Source organism: Miniopterus natalensis, chromosome 14 (genome assembly GCF_054644295.1).
Source record: "Miniopterus natalensis isolate mMinNat1 chromosome 14, mMinNat1.hap1, whole genome shotgun sequence".
Classification (NCBI taxonomy): domain Eukaryota; kingdom Metazoa; phylum Chordata; class Mammalia; order Chiroptera; family Miniopteridae; genus Miniopterus; species Miniopterus natalensis.
This window is the reverse complement of record NC_142094.1, coordinates 43,937,428-43,953,022: the sequence shown is the minus strand read 5'-3', so window position 1 is coordinate 43,953,022 and position 15,595 is coordinate 43,937,428. Positions and strand designations below refer to the sequence as shown.

Below are 15,595 nucleotides of genomic sequence, written 5' to 3'. Positions count from 1 at the left end.
AGGGTAAGACAAGTCACTCAAGGGCTGCCATAAGTTGGGAAGGGAGCCAGGCCTCCCTCCCTTTCCTATGAGAGTCCTTTATTTACTTCAACTGAGGGGTGGGCACGGGGTGTTAAATAAGGACTAGAGTAGGTGGGGATGCTGTACAGAGGGGCCCAGGAAGGGGGCTGGTGAATAGACAGCAGTTCAGTGCACCTGAGGCTGGGGGTGCCCATGGCAGAGTCCTCCTGGTGGCTCAGGGGGTGGGCCTAGCTTCTCGGCCTCCTGTTCCACTGACTGGCTCCCGTATGCACTGTCCTCTTTCACTTCTGTTGGGGAAGCAGACATAAGGAGGGGGTTAAGGGACAGTCAGGGCCTTTGGCTTTCCACCCTCCAGGCCCAGATGATCTTCTAGGTAGGACCCTTTTACCTGTGCTGGGCAGTTTGTCTCGGGCCTCAGGACCCCTTAGCAGCCTCACTCCTTCCTCTAGGCCCATGTCAGACAGAGCTTCCAGCAGGCCTGCTAAGTCCCCACCAGCCAGCTGGAGAGAAGGAAGAGGTATGAGAACCTGAGTTATAGTTAGGATGTGGGGTCAGGAGCCCTGAGGCCAAGGAAGGACCTGGGATCTGAGACGGGAAAGGAAGCCAGGCACTGAGCAGGGGACAGGGCCCCACTGACCTTGTAACTGCGCAGGAGGCTGCCGCTGGGGGAAGCCGTCTTTCGATATGTGTCCACCAGGCTACGCAGCCCCAGCCGTTCTGCTAGCTCTGCCCAGCTGCCCTGAGCTCCTGGCCCATCTAGCAGATGCTCCAGGTTCTGCAGGACTGTATCCTCGAGTGGCAACTCTGGCCCTGAGGGGGACATACACATAAATGTGTCAATTACCTCCAGAGATGGGCACAGGCACAGACTCCATGTTTCATGTTTCTCCCATGGCAATCTGGTAGACAAGGCAGACCCCTTCAGAGGTTCTGAAGGAGAAGAGACCTCTGTGAACAGGGGCTGGGGGCTGGGAATGAGTGAAGAGATCTCACCTGCAGGGCTGGGCGGGGTCAGGGGTGGCTCCATGGTGTCCTGAGCAGCATTTAGCAGCAAGGTCTTGACCTGAAGAGAGAGCCTCAGCTTGGACTACTCCCATCCCAGTTCTTAAGCCCAGGTACCAGATACTTTGGACCCCATCCCTAAGCTGAGACTCCCTGTTCCTTGGTTCTTCTTGTCCCAGGCTGGCCTCACCTTGGTGCTGCGAGTGAGGTCAATAGGTGTGTGGCCCCGGAAGCTGCTTCGGGTGTCCCTCTCAGGCTCTTCAGAATCTGAGTCACTACCAGAGGTGGGAGGCGAAGGCAGTGGACACAGGGGCTCCTCGTTCTCTGCATGGATGTCAGCACCTAGGGGAGAGAGGTGCAATGGGAGCCCACATTCAGGATTGCACAGTGGGGGGCCTGGGAGGCACCCCTTTTTCTCCTCCCAGTCCTGTTCATATGCCCCTGAGGGTGAGACTGACCAGCCTTTAAAAGGAGGCGGGTGAGGGTTGGGGATCCCAATCCAGCTGCCAGGTGTAGGGGTGTGTTTCCCGCAAAGGTTCGAGCATTCACGTTGGCATGGAGCTGCAGGATACAAGGGAGTGGTTGATCACAGCACCAACTGACTGGCTTTCCCTCTCCCTACATTTTCACCATCCTTGGTCCCTCCATGGTCCTCATTCCCACCTTGGTGACCAGATGGGTGACCAACCCCAGCTCCTCCATCTCTGTGGCTAGGTGCAGAGCTGTTCGGCCCCCTTGCCGCTCTGCAGCCTCCACTTCAGCCCCATTGTCCACCAGCAGATCCAGGCACTCCGGGCTTCGGGCACGGACTGCCAGGTGTACTGGGTACAGCCCTAGGGACACAGGATACTCAGCCTGCAGCTGTGACCCCAATGTGGCCCCCTGACAAGCTGACCTCTACACCTTATGTGCACTCTAGGCACTCACCAGTTACCCTCCCTGGTCCCTACCCTTGCCCCTGGTCTAGATGAGGTGAAGAACTCACCCTCGAAGTCTGGCATGTGCAACAGTTGGGGCATGTTGGGAACTCCACTCCGCAGCAGTGCACCCAGCAGGTCAGGGGCACTGGCACCTGCCCTCAGTGCCAGGTGCACTGCTGAGTCTCCATGCCGATCCAGCAGTGCCGGGTCTGCGCCTACCTGCAGCAGGAAGCTCACCACGTTGGTCTGCCCAGTGATCACCGCCAGGTGCAAGGGTGTCTGGGAATGCAGGTAGAGTGAGCCAGGCTGGCCCCTGGCCTAGATCCACTGACCTTCCAACTCAGCCCCTCACCAATAGGTGCTCCTCACCTGGTGCAGGTGGTTGGTGATGTTGACCATGCCCAGGTGCCGAGCATGATAGATGACATGGGCTATCTGCTCGATGACACTGGTCTGCCCGTGAATAATGGCCAGGTGCAGCGGCCTAGGGATTGGGGAGCAAGACTCTGCTTTAGCAAGCCCAGCCAGCCGGAGTATCCTCTACCTTCAAAACCCCACAGCCTCCATAATCTGTCTTGCTGGGGCCTGTGGAGCCCAGACGTCTCCAAGGGCAATGCAGCACCTGAATTTAATCCTACCTGAGCAGCTTTTGAGGTACATAAGTACCTTTAACAGTTGACGAAACTGAAGTATAGAGAGATTAAGTACCTTCAACAGAACTAGTACGTAGAGAGCCCGACTTGAAAGCGGGTCTGTTCAACTTCAGAGCACCCCACGACCTTCCACAGGACGGGACACCGAGTCCCAAATCCCCACCCTGGAGCCCCTCTCCCCTCTCCCCGCCACCCGCCCACCTACGTGTCTCCGTTCTCGTCCTGCGCCGTCAGCAGGTGGCGCTGTCCCGCCAGCAGCGAGCGCGCGTCTGCGGTGACGCCGTAGTCGAGCAGGGCTCGGGCACTGCGCTGCGCCAGGCCGAACAGCCGCTCGTTGTACTCCCGGGCTGCGGGCGACAGGGGGCGTGGGCGTGGGCTAGAGACCCCCACACCCAGCGCCCAGACCACCCGAATTCCTGGGACTATACCTCGCTGCAGCAGCTCTGGGGCTTGTGGTTTGCGGTGGGGGTCCTCGGGGGGCGCGCTCGGTTCTGCTGCTTCCTCCCTAGCATCCCCGCTAGGCGCCCCAGCGGCCATCTGCGCCCCGCCCCCGCCTCCCGGGTAGCAGCCCATTGGGGCAGCCCCGGACTGGTAGGGGCTGTAGGCCAAGGAGGAGGGGAAAAAGCCGAGGCTGCCACCTGTGGAGACAAGCAGTCTGTGGGGAGGGGCACCAGCCTGAACTCTCCCAGATTACCTCCCCCACAACTTCTGTCCCCTTTACCCCTCCCTCCTCCATCGCCCTTCATGCCACCAGCACCCCCTCACCTCCTCCTCCAGCTCCTCCATAACCCCCTGCTGAGCCCCCAGAGCCTCCACCCATGTGGGAGCCACCCCCAAAAGGCTGGGAGAAGGTGGGCAAGGCTTTCCTCCGCTTCCGCTGCACTTCCTCCTTGTCTGGGGGCAGAGGGAAATGAGGTGTTAGAACCCCAACTCATGGGTCACTCATGAGCCCTGTCCCAAGGTTGGTAATGACCCTTTCCCCCAAAGCCCTCAGGTTGGCTCGTAGGAACACCTCTTTCTGGGACCTTCCCCACTCCTAACTTGACTCATGGGTACCCTGATCTAATTCTTGGGACTTTCCAGCCCCCCCCCCCCAGCCCCCTTGAGATCTTCAGGCCTGCTCCACCTTCCACCAGAGGGTAATAGGTGAACTGTTTGGAGTCAGAGACATCTCCCCCACGCTTGCGTTTCAGTTGCAGGAACACGGTTACAGGACGCTCAATCTTCATCTTGTGATAGGGAGGCGTCCGGAACACAATGGCATACTGGGCAAAAGGAAGACATAAAGTGTCGTTGAGGCCTTGGCCTAGATGGGCCCCCCAGCCCTGGCCTGGTAGTATCCCTACGGTACCTGTTTATGAACATCTGTGGGAGAGAAGTCCCCAAAGGCCTGCCACCCATTCTCATCATCTTCGTAGAACCGAACCTCAATGTCATCTGCAGGGAAGACTGAAGCTTGGCCACAACTTCTAGTGGAATCTTAAGGGCCATTTGTCCTGATGTTGCCCTGGCCCCCAATCTTGACACCCAGCATCCTTAGCTCCCAGCATAGGCTTCAGCCTCACCTTTCTGCACCTTGTCACAAAGCAGATAAACCTCATCTCCACCCCGTACAGAGCCAGCTGTTTTGTCCATGCGAGAAATCTTCAGGTTTGAGGCCCCAGGAGACTCTATGGAGGTGGGATATCAATTACTTGAAATGATGTAAGAGTCATGACCCCATTTATGGAGCCAAGTGCTTTGTATCATTATCTGAACAACCCCAAGAGGAACCACTAGTATCTGCATTTTCCCAAGGCAGAAGCCATACTCAGAGAGGCTAAAATGACTTGCTTAAGATCACTTAGTTATATGTGGCAGGGCCAAGTTCAAAGCCAGGCCTTTCTGACTCCACAGCTTGAGGTTGCCTGTCATGTTCCCTCTGACACCCAGGACTTGCATCCCAGGTAGTCAAGATACTCACTGCTGTCGTGGATGGGCTGGGAGATAACGGGCTTTAGGGGCAGGGAGAAGGAGCCGTCACTGGCTCGGAGGAAGGCGGAAAAACGCAGTCGCACGATGCTCAGATCCATCACCTTCTTCAACTCCTTGGCCTCCTGTTCCAGCTCCCGCCGCTCAGCCTCTGGGCAGTGGGCACAATGTGACCTCTGGATTCCTCCTCTACTCCTTCCATGACCACCTCCCATGACTCCCTCCCTCCCCACCGTACCCGTAAGGCCCTGGGGCCTGGAGCGGAGTCTCTGCCTCTGAAGTTTTTGTATCATAATCTCCATCATGTTCTTCTTGGTCACATGCAGGACGCCCAGGTTGTTAAATCTGGGTGGAGGAGGGAGAGTCAGAGGTATTGCAGCCAGTTCTTTCCTCCTGAGGCACCCGCCCCACTGCCAGGGCTCAGCTTAGCCCTACTTCCTCTAGGAAGCTTTTCTGGTTTTTACTTGGGGCCTTGGGTTCTGGGGCCAACCTAAGTCTCCTCCTAGACAGGACAGGTAGGCAATGAGGGGGCATGCCAGTGGGGGCCAGGGGTAGGGGGCACCTACTGGGCAGTCATGTCCTTGGGCCCCACAGACACGGCGCAGACCCCCAGTTCCGAGCATTGCTTGCCCACCAGGCTGTGGGCATGAGCACGAGGTGGGTCACTGTGTGTTACCAGGTCCACCTCGATCTTCGCTGGTCCCTCGTAGTTACAGATCTGGGAAGGTCGAGGGCTGTCAGTAATATCCCTGGATACACTGTCCACTAGCCCACCCTCAAGCACCATCCTTGCTCACCTTGACAGTAGGATAAGTCTTCCGGCCCTTCTCACTGGAGGCACCTGGCAGCCCTCCATGGGAGGGGCCTTCACAGCCATATCGAAATCGGAAGCCTCGCTGAAGGTTCCAGGGTAGAGTGATATTGTGACCAGGAGAGACCCCCCCAGAGCCAGCCACACCCCCTGCGAGCAGTGACCATAATGACTGGTAGTGTCTGCCTGAATCACAACCACACCACTGTGATCAGCAGCAGCCAACTGTTCCAACCTGAAGTGACTTCTGTGGTCAGTGACCCTCCCCACGGCCACCCAGCTACACCTACCCCATTTGCCCCCAAAGCTGAAGCGGTCCCATACCATCCCTTCCATTTTACTTACCTGCTTAGGCTGTTCCACAATCACCAGGTAGGGGCCGTCAGCTGTGGACAGAGGGGCCTTGCTGATCCAGGATCTCTGAGCCCATCCCCAAGGCAGAAGGCACAGTCTCCCCTTCCCCCTCCCTCTAAGACAAGGGGAGGTTAGGAGACTTACTAACCTGACTCTGGGGCAGGCTCCTTGGGTTCCATAATAGAAGGGTTGAATTTGAAATCGTCATATTCAATAATGCCATCCAGACCCTGCTTTGGAGACAGACTGGGGTGGCAGCTGGTTCTGAGCCGCCCCCAGGGCCCTCCACCTCCCAACTCTCCAAACCCTCAGTAATCACTACTTCTCTCCTCATGCCCATAAAAGAGCTCCCATTGAAAGCAGTTTGCAGAGAGACTAACAGGCAGGCTGAGATCATCTGAGGGCATTACAGGTGTAGGGGAGCAGAGGGGACACCGGCCGACTGGCAGACAAGCAGACAAACACGGGGGCAGCCAGCCGGCTTTGGGGCCAGGCGGAGTGACTCACTGGGTCGTAGCAACTCTCCATGTCTCTGGGCTAGGCCCGGTTCTGTCTGGTGGCTCCGGCCGGGTTCTCTTTCCCAGAGTTTCAGGCGCCCGCCTTAGGTTGGGGGGAGTGGCGGGGGCAGGGAGAGACAAATCAGGACCGGAATGTGGAAGAGAGGGGGGCCCAGATTTGGGGGAGGGTCGGATCTCCTCCAGCCACCCGTCCGGGTGTGGCGGGAGAGATCCGGTGGAGGGCGAGATCCGGAGCTGGGCTGGGCTGGGTCGGGGAAGGGGCAGGAAAGTTAGAACAGCTTAGGAAAGTCCCGAAAATACCAGGGGGAGGCGGGGCCGGAGGGGGCGGGCCTGGAAATGACGCACTGGCCACGCCCCCGAGGCGGGAGGGGCGCCAGGTCGGCACGGGCCCGTGGACTCACGCAGCCTCAGGGCAGAGGGGCAACCAGACCCAGGGAAGCCCCCATGGGGGTTAGGTCCCCCTCCTCCCTTCAGAGCAGGTGCCGGGGACTAGAGGGTCTTTCAAGGCCCGGGGAGGCTGCTAGTTAGGGTGCGAGGCCCGCCTCCCTCCTCCTTCCCCTCCCCCACTCTGGAGCAACCTTGGGATTTTCTACCCAAAGGGAGGCCACGGCTGATTCACCCGGGGGCTTTTGGGGGGACATTCCTGCTGTAGGAAGGCCTCCTCCCAGAAGGCCTGTAGGCGGGGGCTCTTCCCACTTGGGGGGCTCCGGGGTTCTCTTGGGGCTTCGGGGTGGTGGGAGGAAAGGTGTCTCTTCTTTGGGATGGACCCCTCTCACCGAAACATCTCGGCAGCGGTTGATTCCCACACCGCACCTGCTATGGGTGCCCACGCCCCTGCTCGAGCCCCATAGTGGTGTGTAATACACGTGTGTCTCCACCACAGGTATACAAGTGTATTTTGGCCCATGTGCTGGCGTGCGTGTGCAACAGGTGAGCGTCCTTAAACTTCTCAGTGTGGACACATATCTGAACTTGTCTTGATATGTAAGGGCACAGGTGAACATATCTTTGTGCGTGAAGGGCATGGGTCCAGGCACCTGTGAAAGGTGAGCATGTTGGTGTGTGTATATGTGTGCGATTCTGAGTACATGGATGATGCTGTGCACTCGCCGGCATAGGTACGGGTCCGCGTGTCTTTGTACGAGGATGTGGATGTGTATCCGGGTGTCTTGTGCGTGTGCGTGCTCTGCGTGTGTGTGTGCATCTGCTGCTTTCCAGCCCTGGAGCTCCCTCAGTTACAGGCCCTCCTCCCTCCCTTCCCAGTGTCTCCGCCACCCAGCGATCTGAACCCGGCCACTCACCGCGGCGGCGGCTTCGGTTCCGGCTTCTCTCCGGGCCCGACCCACCTCGGACGGGTCGCGACACCTCTCCAGTCACCAGGGCTCCAGGGGGGAAAGCCCCTTTTCCGCCCCCGGGAGGGGGGAATTCCCGTGACGTATCCGTGCGTCACGCCCCATGCCCCTTTTCATTGGCTGAAAGTTTAACTCCGGATGCTTACAGCCAATCAGGAGCGACTCAGGCGTGTCCCTGAGGGGGGAATACTCGCGCCTCGCCGGGAGTGGGGAGTGGAGACGACTGTCAGCCAGGCTCCGGCTCTAGTGGGGGACCAGCCAGAGGCGAGATTCGTGGAACTAGCGCCACCCCGGGCCGAGGGCCCCGACTCCGGTCTCCTCACTCCCTCAGGCCTGCCTCAAACAACTGGCAGCCCCCGCTGCCCCTCGGCTTTTGCTGTGCCTACAGCTTGGCCGGGGAACCCCAGGGGGAAGCTGAGGGGCCCCAGCCCTCCGGTGGCCTGCCCCGAGCGGGGCCCCGCTGCCGGGAAGTTAGGGGAAGAGGAAGTTAGTTGCTCTTGCCGTCGGTCCCAGGCGCCATCTGGCGGCCTTTCTGGAGCCCCAAGGAGACTCTAACCGTCCTCCGTTCTGACTCATTCTCCCCTGGAAGAGACAATCTGGACCTAAAACTTCCTCTATAAATGACAGGTTCACAGCGGGGCAGACTTTCAGACCTCACTGAGCTCAGGAGCTCTGCGCCCGAAAAGGCTTTGCTCATCCATCCCAGAGATTTGGAATATTAGAATTAAAAAGGTATCCACGATCTTAATAGTTCAAACTTTCTCTGATATAGGAAATTGCCTTTTATGTAGTTCCTAACGTCCGCTTGTATGCTTCTAGTGGCAGCAAGGTCAGTACAGGATTTCACAAGGTACTAACTCTGAGGCTGGACACCTCTGCTTGGTAGAGTTTCCCTTTATGAGGCACCATGAGCAACCTCCATTCCTGGAGTCGTCCTACCTTGGGCTCACAGTCAAACACAGGCCGTCTTTTCAGATCTTTCCTGCAACTTCCCCTGACCTTCTTAATAATGGAATTACAGGTCTGCACTAGCTCTACATAAAGAAAGACTATTATGGCCCTTGATTTGGGTTCTTTATTTCCTGTTACTTCCTCTTCCTCTTAATCTTGCCTACAAATGGAATGTGCCAGGTACCATATTAAGGTACTTTAGTATACATTTTTGCTCTTCCAACAACTCCAGGGGATAAATATTACCTTCCTTTACTGATGAAGAAATTAAGTCTCAGAGAGGTGAAGTAACACAGCTAGAAAGGGACAGAACAAGAATTCAAAGCCAGTCTGTTAAATCTAGGATGAAACTCTTTCCCCACAAATTTGTATAAACCATAAAGAATGCAGAGAATATTATAATGAACCCACAACCCTGGCGTATCAGGACGATGCTCTAACCAACTGAGCTATCTGGCCAGGGCCTGGTATCATTCTTATGTGCTTAGAAAATTCACCTTTATTCTTGGTTGCGTACATCTCTTTTTATTTCCAGTTTTCTAGTGAATTCTTAGCTTACTAGGTAATAGCCTGTTTCTTCAGATGCTCAACCTTTTATTTTTCATGAGAGGCTATAGAAAATGTATGTATAGATGGTCCCCAACTTCAATGGTTAGACTTGAGATTTTTCAACTTTACAATGATGTGAATGAGATACGCATTCAGTAGAAATTGTACTTTGAATTTTGAATTTTACTCTTTATCGCAGGCTAGCGATATGCTTGCTGTATGATACTCTCTTGTGATGCTGGACAAGGCAGCAAGTCTCAGCTCCCTGTCAGCCATGTGATCATGAAGGTAAACAACCAGTACTCTAAAGTATATTCATTTTAGATGTGTGAGATGATTTTGCCCAACTGTAGGCTAATGTTAGTGTTCTTAACACATTTAAACTAGGCTAAGATATGAGGTTTAGTAGGTTAGGTATATTAAATGCATTTTTGATTTATGATATTTTCAACTTATAGGTTTATTGGGATGCAAGCCCATGGTAAGTGAAGGAGCATTGGTAGCTTTGGAGGGTTTCCACACCACCACCACCACTTTCAAATTGAAGCAGTGTTATAGGAAAGACCATGAGGTTTAGAGTGAGACAGACCTGGGTTTGAGTCCCAACTCCCTAACTTCCCAGGGACTTGGTATCTCTGAAGCCATTGCCTCGTCCATAAGAGTGGTGCATACCTCTACAAGGTGTGTGAGCATGCACTTAATATTGACACACAAAGTCACTTCTCCATGGCAGGGTCTCTAGCTTTCCTCTGAACTTGTTAAAATCTGCTCTCCTAGCGTTCTTACAGAACGCATCATTAAGACCAGCATTTCCCTCTGAATTACTACCCACAAGGTTATTTGTCACTTCCACATCACCGAGCCACTCTTCCTTGTTTGTCAGAATTAGGGCCTGAATATTAGTTTTTCTTGTAGCTTCCTTTGCCTCCTCAGAGACAACATTGCCAACAACACAAGTCATGTATATGTCAGCTGACCTTTCTATAACAGAATGAGACTTCCAACAAATGTTTTTCTTTGCTACCCGGCAGGGAGAGGGTCAGTTTGCAATCATCCCAGCTTCTTTCCTAATATTTGCAGGCCAACTGAGGAACACAGATTTGTCGCATTCCTTCGACCACAGGATGGTTTTCAGGCTTGTTTGCAGCAGCCAACATTATCAACCTCCCCCACCCCCAAACACTTGCAAGCTTCTAAAGGCAGAGCTTGTAGGTGGTAGAACAGAGACATCATAGCTGTTACAAGCCAAGGGGCTGAGTGTCTACCTGACTGTAGTTCCTGTCTTTTTTGCACTTGTACAGGAAAGTGCAGTCATACTCCTAATTTTCCCATGGGCAGGGCTGGGAAACCAGGGACAGTCTGGGACTACTTGGGGAAGAAGGAAGGGAAGAGGTAGAAACTAGTATAGGAGCTCAGGTCTCATGTCAGTATTTTCCACATCAGGCTATTCCCATTTCTGAGGCACTCTTTTCCACACCTGAGGGAGGCACTTACAGAGGTCCAGACTCCCAGCGACATCCACATGGTTATGTTGAGCACAGGGAAGCCCTAGATGCTGAATGATCACATAGCCAGCTAGGCCCAAATGAAGACAGTGAGTCTCCCTAACTCTCCATGAGGTCAGCTAGTAGTACAACATGGAACCACTCCCTCCCCCTCTGGGGGAAGGGACCATTATGGAGGAAACCAAGGTGATATAGGTGCTTCACTTGGGAAAGCTTAATACATAGCATCCTGCATCCAACCCACAGTACCTAAGCCAGGCAGGGGCTACACAGCCTGCCCCATTCACACGCCCACCTAGCTTACCCTGATGCAAGGGGACAGAAGAGGAGGGGTTCTCCAATCATGCTTCAGTGACTGGCATGGATGGAGGCTGTGGGGTGGAAAAAATTGTTCCTCCTCAGTTTGGAGCCCAAGTGAATATCCTGTGCCCAGATACACACGATCACAGCTGTGGGCAAGATGGCCCCCTCCTATGCCCCATAGGCTCCTTTTGCTCCTGGACATTGAGGCACATCAAAAGGAAGACTTCTGAATAACTACAGCTCAGCTCTGGTTTCCCTTTGACCTCAGTCTGTGTTGTCTCAGGTGTCCCCCTTGGAGCAGTTAGGTGAGAGGACAACTGCCTAAACCCCTGGCACATCCCTGCTGGCAAGGGTGCACTGCTGGGCTGATGGTGGTGGTCCAGCAGCAGCAGTGGTAAGGGAATCCTGACCTCAGTCCTGGAGTCTGGCAGGGGGCCACATGGACCAGACTATTGATAGGTTCCATGTCACTTCTGTTCATGAAAGGTCCAAGCCCTGGGTATTCTGATAACATGGTGCCCACAAGTTCAAGAAGGAAACCAGAGGGAAAACCATTGATGTTGGTACTAAGACATTTATTACATCATAAAAAGTCCATTGTCCTGTTTTTCCATATGTACACGTTCCTGTGGGCAGTCCCACTGTCCAGCCCCCATCTGCCCACCCTCCATGGTGCCAATCAGCTCTCCAAACTGACCAAGTTAGTAAAAGAGGAAGAACTGGAGAAGGTGGCCCAAGGCTGATGGGAGTGGGGATGGGAGAGGGAAACAAAGTGCAGAGTGGTTGGCTTGGCTCTCAATGCCTGACGATGGGCAGGAGGGGCACAAGGACGGGCACTGCAGGGCTGGCACAGTGATGCCTCCCCAGAGCTACCAGGCTGCAGGTGATACCTGAGTGTGTTCTCAGGTTGGATCCCCAAGAATGGAGAGCAGAGCAGGAAGAAGGTCCTGCAGTCTGACTGTGGGTCCTAGTAAGGGCTTTGAAAGTTCTCTTTTTCAGGTCCCCATACAAGTAGCAGCGACAACAGCTCAGGCTGGGTCTGAAGAGTTTGTGGCCTCTGGGACAGTTGGAGGGGGAGCCAGGGACAGCCTGGTAGTCCTGGTCCTGATCTCTGAGGGGTCTACTTTAGTTGACCTCAGAGGTGGGCATGGGGTCTGTGGGGCGAGGTGTGGCCAGGAGGGGCACTGGTGAGGTGGCTTCAATGAGAGCAGGATTGAGGATGATGGGCAGAGTCATGGGTGGCACGCCCACCTGCAGTGGAGAGGCCAAAGGCTGCAGGATCAGTGGGGGCTGAGCCAGGGGTGGAGGCCCGTCTGTGGTAGGGCTCAGTCTGCTGGGGCTAGATGCCACTGGTGATCCAGGGGAGCTGCTGTTGCCAGGTCGGGGGCCCTCAGGCTTCTCAAAGTCTGTAAGGAGAAAGAACAAGGTGGCTGCTGTTAGACTCCCTCATGCCAATCTTTGCTCCTCCCCACTCCCCTGAGCAGAATGACCCCTCCCAGGCTAAATAGTTGGGAGTCTCCCTTGAAACTCATTCCAATGCCCAGCTATCTTATCTCTACGCTCTACCTCCTTTGCTGTATTTCTAGTCAGGTTAATTTTGGTCTGGTCTTTATTAGAATTCCTGAAGGAAAACCTTTGCATATTCTCCAAGTCCCAGAGCCAGCTTTCTCCTCTCAGGCCTGAAAATCTCAAGCACCTAGCTCATCATAACTTACTTGGTCCTGCCATTTCTGATAGGAAGAGCAGGCAGATAGGATTCTCTGGTTCTCCCCTTCCCCTGGCTCACAGCCAGGCTCAGCAGCAACCCCAAGCTACCCTGGGCCTCCTCTTAGGCCTCCTGTTTCCTGCTCAACACCCAGCAGGCTGGCCCAGAGGAACTCACCACAGGCCCCCAGTTCAGAGGACACTTCTGGGGGAGGTGGATGGCCAGGTGTCCTGGTGTCTCCAGCAGTAGGAGTCAGGTGGGCTGAGGCCAGAGGTTTTTGTGCATGAGGCTCCATGGGCATGGGGTCTGGAAAGGGCAAAGAATCCAGATGGCAGCTCTTAATGCTTTCTTTCAAGTGAAGCCTACTACCCACTAGTCTTCCCATACACCTAGAACATAGAGAACTAGTCAGCTCCGGACTCTTTGATGAAGCTGGGCTGAGCCCCTTACCCTGGATGACAGTCTGCTTGAAGAGCTCATCTCGTAGGTGGGGCAGAAAACAGTCAATGCGCTCCCAGGTGATCTCCCAGAGGGCTGAGGGGCTGCCTCCTCGGGCATCTGCACTGTGGAAAATCTCCGCTGTGTCCATCACCAGGAGCATGTTCTTCAGAGACTCAGGGATGGCCTCTGACTACAGGTGGCAGTGGGACCATAAGAATTGGAGACAGCATGGGAGAATATGGTAAGGAGGAGGTAGCCACCAAGGGGGAAACAGTAAGACTTCTAGCAGGTGGGAGAGGAAGCAGGCAGCAGGAGTCAGGCTGAGGTAGAACGTACCAGTAAGTCACTGGAGCCTGCATGCATGTACTTGTCCATGAAGTCCAAGATGGTCAGCCAGAGGGCCGCAAAGGTAGAGAGTGACAGCAGCGGAGACAGGTGCTGCAGGAAGACCTATGGCCCCACCAGCCCCTTTTAGCCAAGGGTAGGGTAGGAGCCTTCTATACCCTTCTCCAAGGCTAGGAGGTAAGCCTGCCCTCCCTTGTATGGAAATCTTAGATTAGAGGTTTCTCTGAATTCCAAAATCCACCCAGATCCCTAAGTCCCACTGAGTCTCCATAGCTAGGGTCCTGAGCACCTACATTGCATCTCTAGGTCCTACCAGCAGTTTTGGCTTCCCTCCTTGTGAAGAGGCAGGAGAGTGGGTGGGTGTAGGGTGGTGAGCAGTACCTTGGAGAGCAGTGTAGAAGCCCTCATCCGGGTCTCCTCCATCCCGCCCACATCTGCAGGGCTGATGTTCTCCAAGAGCTTGGTCAGTAGAGGAAACAGCACCTGGTGGGTAAATAGCCAACATCTCCTAGCAGGGTCAGCTGGCACCCTTGCACCAAGGAAGCCAGGGGCTGGGGTGGATGGGTACTGAGCGAAGGGGAAGGTATGATACAGGCTGAAGATTGCCATTAGGGGCTCTTCAGGCTGCCTTGCTCTCCTTATCTTAAGGATTTGAACTTTAACTTAAGACTAGAGGGAAGTCCTACCTTGTTAAAACAGGACTCCCATTCCAGAGCATCTAGCTTCTGTAGATCATGTACCAGTAGTGCTCGCTGCAGATAGGTCAGTGCCTGCATCCGCACCTGGCGCCGGGCATCACAGCATAGGCAGGCAATGCCTGAGAGTGAGAACAGGCTCAGGATCCTTCAGGCATTCCAATCCTGGTACTTCCCAAGCTCCAGGTCCACCTCTGCCCCTCCCCTGCCTGCTCCCCCAAGGTTTACCCTGCAGTAAGGGGCACCAGCAGTGGGCCCAGAGGGTGCGTGAATCCGCTTCGATCTTCCGACCACTTGTCTCCAGGTGGCGCTGCTCCTCTGCCCATGAGCTGTAGATAGAGGCTGCCCGAGTGTGCAGGGTATGCATCAGGTCTAGCAACTGGGGTCACAAGAGGGGAAGGACATGAGTGGGGTTAGGTCTGGTGAACCCCTCTACTGTCCCTAAGTCCTCAAGGGATCCCCTAGTACCAATCACACCATACTTCACCCCTCTCCTCTCTTCTTGATTTTATGAAGCTAGTTGCCCAGTCCTAGCCAGTGTTTCCCAAAGTTGGGTATTACGCCTAACAGAGGGGACTTAAGGAGGAGGTGTGGACTAAGTATTTAATAATACTGAATTACACAGTGAAAAAGATACTTTCTTTTCAATTCTCTTTCACACCTGACTATAGACAAAACCTTATCATGTTAATCTTATTTTAAAAACAGAAAGCATACCTCAGGCTCAGAGGCTTTGATGGGTAATAGTGTCTGCCCAGATTTAATAATTTGTTTTCATCATTTTTCTTAGGCTATTCTACTTAAGACAATTAGCTATCTATTTATTTAGTGATAAAAATTCTGCTCATAAAATCAATTTTATATGCCTTGAATAGGCACAGAATAACTCTAGAAAGATAGACAAGAAACTGGTGGCAGTAGTTCTGTCTGGTGAGAACTTAGTGGCTAGGGAATGGAATGGAACGGAACTTACTTTTATCTGTTTACCCTTTTGTACCTTTTGAACTTTGTACCATGTGCATGTATTACTGATTCAAAAAATAAACCTTAGTTTAAAAATTAAGCAAACAAAGACTTACAGGTGGGGACACTGTGGAGGTGGTGGCTGAGGGCCTGGCCCCTCCTCTCAGTCCTGGCTGTCCCTGGCCCCGCCCATGCTCCCAAAGTCAGGTGCAGGGAGAGAGGAGGAAGTAAAGGGTGCCATACTTACGTCCTGACTGACCTGTAAAGACACCGTATGGTAGCTGACAGGCACGCCTTCATCTTCATCGTCGTCACTATGCCCACCCCGAGTGGCATGTTGGCTGGACGTTCGAGGCCGCCGAAGCACTGAGCCCTCCTTGGATTTCTTCTTGAAGCGGTTCCCTTTGCTGTCATATTTATGACTCTTGCCACGTTTCTCTTGGGACTTGCACCCTGAGCAGAGCCAGATCTAGGTCACATTTCCGCAAACATGGGCACAGATGGCCTGCCTTTTCCTCCCTGTCCCCTGTATATTC

General features: G+C 54.2%; 2 protein-coding genes across 15 annotated transcripts in view; both read right to left on the bottom strand.

Moving 5' to 3' along the window:
• Positions 1-30: 30 nt before the first annotated feature.
• On the bottom strand, positions 31-6,539 carry NFKB2 (nuclear factor kappa B subunit 2). 3 transcript variants are annotated; one of them, XM_016220022.2, is made up of 22 exons: positions 6,240-6,539; positions 5,881-5,962; positions 5,724-5,764; positions 5,365-5,463; positions 5,134-5,285; positions 4,806-4,912; positions 4,560-4,718; positions 4,162-4,266; positions 3,948-4,033; positions 3,723-3,861; positions 3,362-3,490; positions 3,025-3,234; positions 2,802-2,943; positions 2,313-2,427; positions 2,009-2,222; positions 1,687-1,856; positions 1,482-1,584; positions 1,214-1,365; positions 1,015-1,084; positions 659-831; positions 410-521; positions 31-308 (listed from the first exon to the last, which is right to left on the bottom strand). In XM_016220022.2, the coding sequence occupies exons 1-22, from the start codon at positions 6,258-6,260 to the stop codon at positions 187-189; spliced, it is 2,703 nt and encodes a 900-aa protein (XP_016075508.1). In that variant the 5' UTR covers positions 6,261-6,539; the 3' UTR covers positions 31-186. The 3 variants fall into 3 exon arrangements, with proteins under 3 accessions (XP_016075508.1, XP_087680661.1, XP_016075509.1); XM_087824535.1 differs by lacking the exon at positions 6,240-6,539 and adding an exon at positions 6,113-6,169; XM_016220023.2 differs by lacking the exon at positions 3,362-3,490.
• A 4,925-nt stretch (positions 6,540-11,464) lies between these two features.
• Positions 11,465-15,595, bottom strand: part of GBF1 (golgi brefeldin A resistant guanine nucleotide exchange factor 1) — a 104,347-nt gene continuing 100,216 nt past the window's right edge. For 7 of the 12 annotated variants that reach the window (XM_087824531.1, XM_016219922.2, XM_016219929.2 and 4 more), the window contains 8 exons: positions 15,307-15,512; positions 14,325-14,475; positions 14,088-14,218; positions 13,783-13,884; positions 13,393-13,506; positions 13,066-13,246; positions 12,793-12,921; positions 11,465-12,316 (listed from right to left, as the gene is read on the bottom strand). In XM_087824531.1, coding sequence (XP_087680657.1) covers positions 12,036-12,316; positions 12,793-12,921; positions 13,066-13,246; positions 13,393-13,506; positions 13,783-13,884; positions 14,088-14,218; positions 14,325-14,475; positions 15,307-15,512 — 1,295 coding nt within the window. In that variant the 3' untranslated portion in view covers positions 11,465-12,035. The remainder of the gene's footprint in view (positions 12,317-12,792; positions 12,922-13,065; positions 13,247-13,392; positions 13,507-13,782; positions 13,885-14,087; positions 14,219-14,324; positions 14,476-15,306; positions 15,513-15,595) is intronic. The other 5 variants (XM_016219924.2, XM_087824529.1, XM_016219927.2 and 2 more) reach the window with 1 other exon arrangement.

Excerpts from the sequence above, each read along its gene's own strand:
- NFKB2 (XM_087824535.1), bottom strand. The coding sequence starts at position 6,139 with ATGCCCTCAGATGATCTCAGCCTGCCT. Across the intron at positions 4,267-4,559 it reads CCAGCCCATCCACGACAGCA|AGTCTCCTGGGGCCTCAAAC; the intron begins GTGAGTATCTTG and ends CCACCTCCATAG. Across the intron at positions 1,585-1,686 it reads TCACCCATCTGGTCACCAAG|CTCCATGCCAACGTGAATGC; the intron begins GTGGGAATGAGG and ends TGTATCCTGCAG.